General features: G+C 36.1%; 1 protein-coding gene across 1 annotated transcript; it reads right to left on the bottom strand.

The window, feature by feature from the left end:
• LOC104710049 (putative F-box/kelch-repeat protein At2g29780) lies at positions 543-1,793 on the bottom strand. Its single transcript, XM_010426584.1, has one exon. It carries the CDS (start codon positions 1,791-1,793, stop codon positions 543-545), a length of 1,251 nt encoding a protein of 416 aa, XP_010424886.1.

Below are 4,248 nucleotides of genomic sequence, written 5' to 3'. Positions count from 1 at the left end.
AATTTCTTCATTGTAGTTAGTTCCCCCTAAAGAACCTAAATCTTTGTGTTTGCTTCAACTCTAAACCATAATTTCATAATATTGCTTATTTAGTCATATATATCTGATTGTGATAACTTAATTACTGAAGAATGATATATGTCACAAAACACAAAGAAGCAGAAACTAGTTAAACCAAAGTTGCATTCCAACAAGTCTCGTAAGAATCAGTAAAAAGAGAAAGAGTGGCCAACTCTACCCAAGGCATATTCTGTTAAGAGTGATCACATTCTTGCACGAAGGTTAAGAAGGAAGACGAGTTACTCTTTAAGGTGTCAGATAAAACAGCTTCTGCACCACTTTTTGCTTCATGTTTGCTCTCATATCAACAAGCTGGTAGCTAAAAACAGTAGATGTAATAAAAGAAAATTGTTCACCTGCAAATCCATGAAAGCCGAATAAGACTTGAGGTTACAGAAAATGTCATAAAATCATTATCAATATAGTCCATGCACATCAAAGATTAACATACCTTCAACTGCAAGAAACCATCCCACAGATCATCAAAACGTAACAAAGTGAGCAAGATCAACGAAAGGTGAGTTCATGGATGTAAGCACTTGCGATCTTGATACGACTCGTCCATCGATCTCGATATGACCGTCCCATGTGGTCCTTGTGGATCTTTCTAAGGCAATCTCTATGCACCAAACATCGTTGCCAGTATTGTTTAAAATCACCAACTTCCCACTAACATTGGCCAATTTACATCCATTATAATTGAGGCTAGGCAAACCAGAAACACCGTTGTTCAGAGCGAGACCTCTCCAAAACATGTCATTCGGATCATATACCGATAGGTATAGATATATGGAAGCAATGCAACTATTAATACTACACAAAAAATCCTCAACCACACAAGACGACTGGTGCCAGCTTCTCTTCAATTCACTTCCGAACCCCCATGACTGCCATGTACCTTGTCTTGGTTCATAAGTCAAACAACACTCAGGATCCAACATGTAAATCTTTTCTTGCATCACCACAGATGTCATAAACCCTCCTCCTACCATACTAGAGTTGTACTCGTATGGACCAGCAACACTACTCCAAATCCCAGTCTCTACGTCGAACACCTCGATCCAATTATCATCTATCTGCTCGCAACCTCCGATCACGTAAATCTTTTTGTCGATAACTCCAGCGGCTGCGGATCTGCGAGCCCTCTGCATTCCCGGGAGCGAGCTACATCTATGGAATCTGCAATCGATGACAAACACGTTCGATGTGGGCTGATCTGGTTCATCGCATCCACCGATCACATACATATTGTATCCGATTGTAACCACAGCAGATTCAGGCTTCATTGGGCTCATAGGAGGAGCTGAACTGATTTCGCTTAATCGTAAAGAGATATTTCTTGGAACGTCATGGTTGAGAATGAACCAGCTCGGGTTGAAACTAGCAAGAGGGAACCTAATCAAAGCATAAAGAACCGGTTCGGTGAGGCCGAGTTGTAAGCGCCTTTGGTAGAGTCCCGGCGAAGAGATGACGTTATGAAAGGATCTGCAGAAGAGAGATAGCTTCGGGTAATGACATCTCGGGACGAGTAAGAGGATGCTTTCGGCGATATCTTCTGGGATGTATCGAGTAAACACGGGAAGAAGATTCTCTACTTCTTCTTCTTCTTCTTTAATCGGTTTATCGTTTTTATTCTCTTCTTCTTCTTGCGGGTTCTTGTGGAGCTCTTCGGGTTTCTTGTTTGGATCGCCGCCGTTAGAACCGTTGTCGAAAGTTTCAGAGATCAAAGCCATCGCCGCCGTGTGAAGTCTTCAGCAGCAACGAGTTATCTGAAAGGGAGACTAAATTCGATTTGTGAAAGAAGCTGTTACGTTGTGTATTGTTTCTTTTTTCTTGCTGAGAATTACGTTTGTGTATTTATAATGAAACCATATTATGAGTAAATAAATACTCTCTTACTTTTTAGGAATTTTCAGAAGTTCGTTTTAAAAAAAAATTCCATCACAAATAAAAAGGGAAAATTAGTTTGACCCAAATTGAGCATTTAATTGCTAAATCAACTCCTAAAATTTGAGGGTCAGTTGGGTTAGTTTCATACCGAAAATACCTTTTTTGTTTTGTTAGAAAAAAAAAGTCAATATTACTCTTGGTTAAAAATTCCTGCAATTTCATTTTTTTTTTTTATAAAAGTCTGTCATATAATTAATGTCAGATTAATTTGTAAGTGGCAGATTTATTGTCGATGACAGTTTTTTTTTGGCAGACTTATTTAAGATGGCAGATTAATTTGCAGAGTTTGACGACAAATTTGTTTTCTATGGCAGATTTATTTGAAGTGTGTAACAACAGTTTTTTTGTGAACAGCAGATTTTCTTAACGCGACAGACTTATTTATAATGTCATGACAGATTTTCATTGTTTTAGTCAAATTTCTAGGAATTTTGTGGCAGATTTTTTATGATTGTTGTAACAGTTTTATTTTTCATTTAAAATATCTGTCACATTACGACAGATTTATAAACGTAAAAATAATTGCTAGTTTGACATCTAGTGGTGACAGATTTTTTTAAAGTTATGACTGATTTTTGGATTGAAAGAAAAATCTGTTGTTTGATTACAGATTTTCGAAAGTCTTTTTAAAATTGCTATATTGACCCACATGCACAATACAATATGGCAGATTTTCTTATGTTATGACAGTTTTTTTTTCCTACTAAAAAATCTGCTGCTTGATAACAGATTTATTATATATGAATACAATGATAACAGATTTGTTTTTTGTTGATATAGTGACAGCAGATTTGTTATCTGTAATGACAAATCTATTATTTCGAGTTTGATAACAGATTTTTTTATAACAGATTTATTTTCAGGGTAATGGCAGATTTATTAGTGCCTTTTGTGACAGATTTTTTTTTAAGTTAAGCGACAGACTTTTGTAGCAGTTGCCATATATGGCGAGAATCTAGGGTTTACCTTATTTTTTCTCTTTTGTATTGTGCCTCCCCTCCCCTTATATCGACTGAAATTTTTTTCTCTTTTGGGTTCATCTTATTTTTCCATAAATTACTTCTTCCTCCTCTCCAATGTGGATTTAATCATGCTTTCTTTCCTTTTGGGGTTCATAATCGACTTCTCTATTATTTTCCTTTTAAGGTGGTTTTTTTCTTTCATCCCTTCCTTCACGTTTTAGAGTGATCGTTACACAACCAAGAGAATATGTAGCAGGTGATTCTCGTTTGTGGTAATTGGATCTTTGACAACAACAAATGGTTGTTTGTTGTTGATAATGAAAAGGGTTCACGAATTCTACAATGTAACGATCAAAGCAGATTTGATGATTGTATTGGAATGGTATATGAGGATTACAAGCTGGATAACAAGGTATTTGATGTTGTTTTGAGTTACAAGATCTCGAAGAGGTTATTGCAGGATTTACCCAGTGATACACCACCAGTTATTATTGATAATTCTCGTCAGTTGCACACTCTTCTGGGACAATTGGAAAGGGTTACAGGTCGACTTTGTGTTGAAGTGAAGAATAAAATACCGACTGATTTGAATCACAAAGGTAAGAAACGAGGAAGAGATGAAAATGATCAGGTTGGAGAAGAGTATCTTGATATGGCCAGCGACACAAATGAAGAAGAGATCGATGAAGATGATAGTAGATTTGATTATTGTGATGATTCTGACAGAACAGATTCTGATGATGAGAATTTTACCCTGTATGGAATTCCACCAGAAGAAGAGGATCATAAATTGCCAATGAAGAAAAGGAGTTCATATTTTTATATTGAAGAAAATAAGGAACCTGTTGATGTTTCAAAGGTAGACTTGTCTTCTGTGAATTTGGCTGTTGGACAAATGTATGATACAAAGAAGCACCTAGAAACACGGTTGAAGATACTAACCTTGGTACAAAGGTTTGATTATTTTGTTCATTTCAGCACATACATGTTCTGTAACAGAGGTATCAAAGGTGTGTTTATTTCAGCACATACATGTTCTTTAACAGAGCGCTCTACACGTGCCCGACAAGCAGATCATCATTTTCTAGGAGAGTTGTACAAAGATTTTGTTGGTGGAGTTGGTCCCAAGGTACTGCCAATGTATGTTAATTAAGCGTTAAATAAATGCTTTCAAATCAAGGTATAATTTTTTCATTTATTTAGCATTATTTCGATTATTTTGTTTAGCATTAGCATTATTCCGTTTTTTTTTGTTTCACAACAATGAAAAAAAATA

The sequence above is a fragment of the Camelina sativa genome, chromosome 1 (assembly GCF_000633955.1).
Source record: "Camelina sativa cultivar DH55 chromosome 1, Cs, whole genome shotgun sequence".
Classification (NCBI taxonomy): Eukaryota; Viridiplantae; Streptophyta; class Magnoliopsida; order Brassicales; family Brassicaceae; genus Camelina; species Camelina sativa.
Note: the sequence above shows the minus strand (reverse complement) of the source record. Positions and strands in the feature narration are given on the sequence as shown.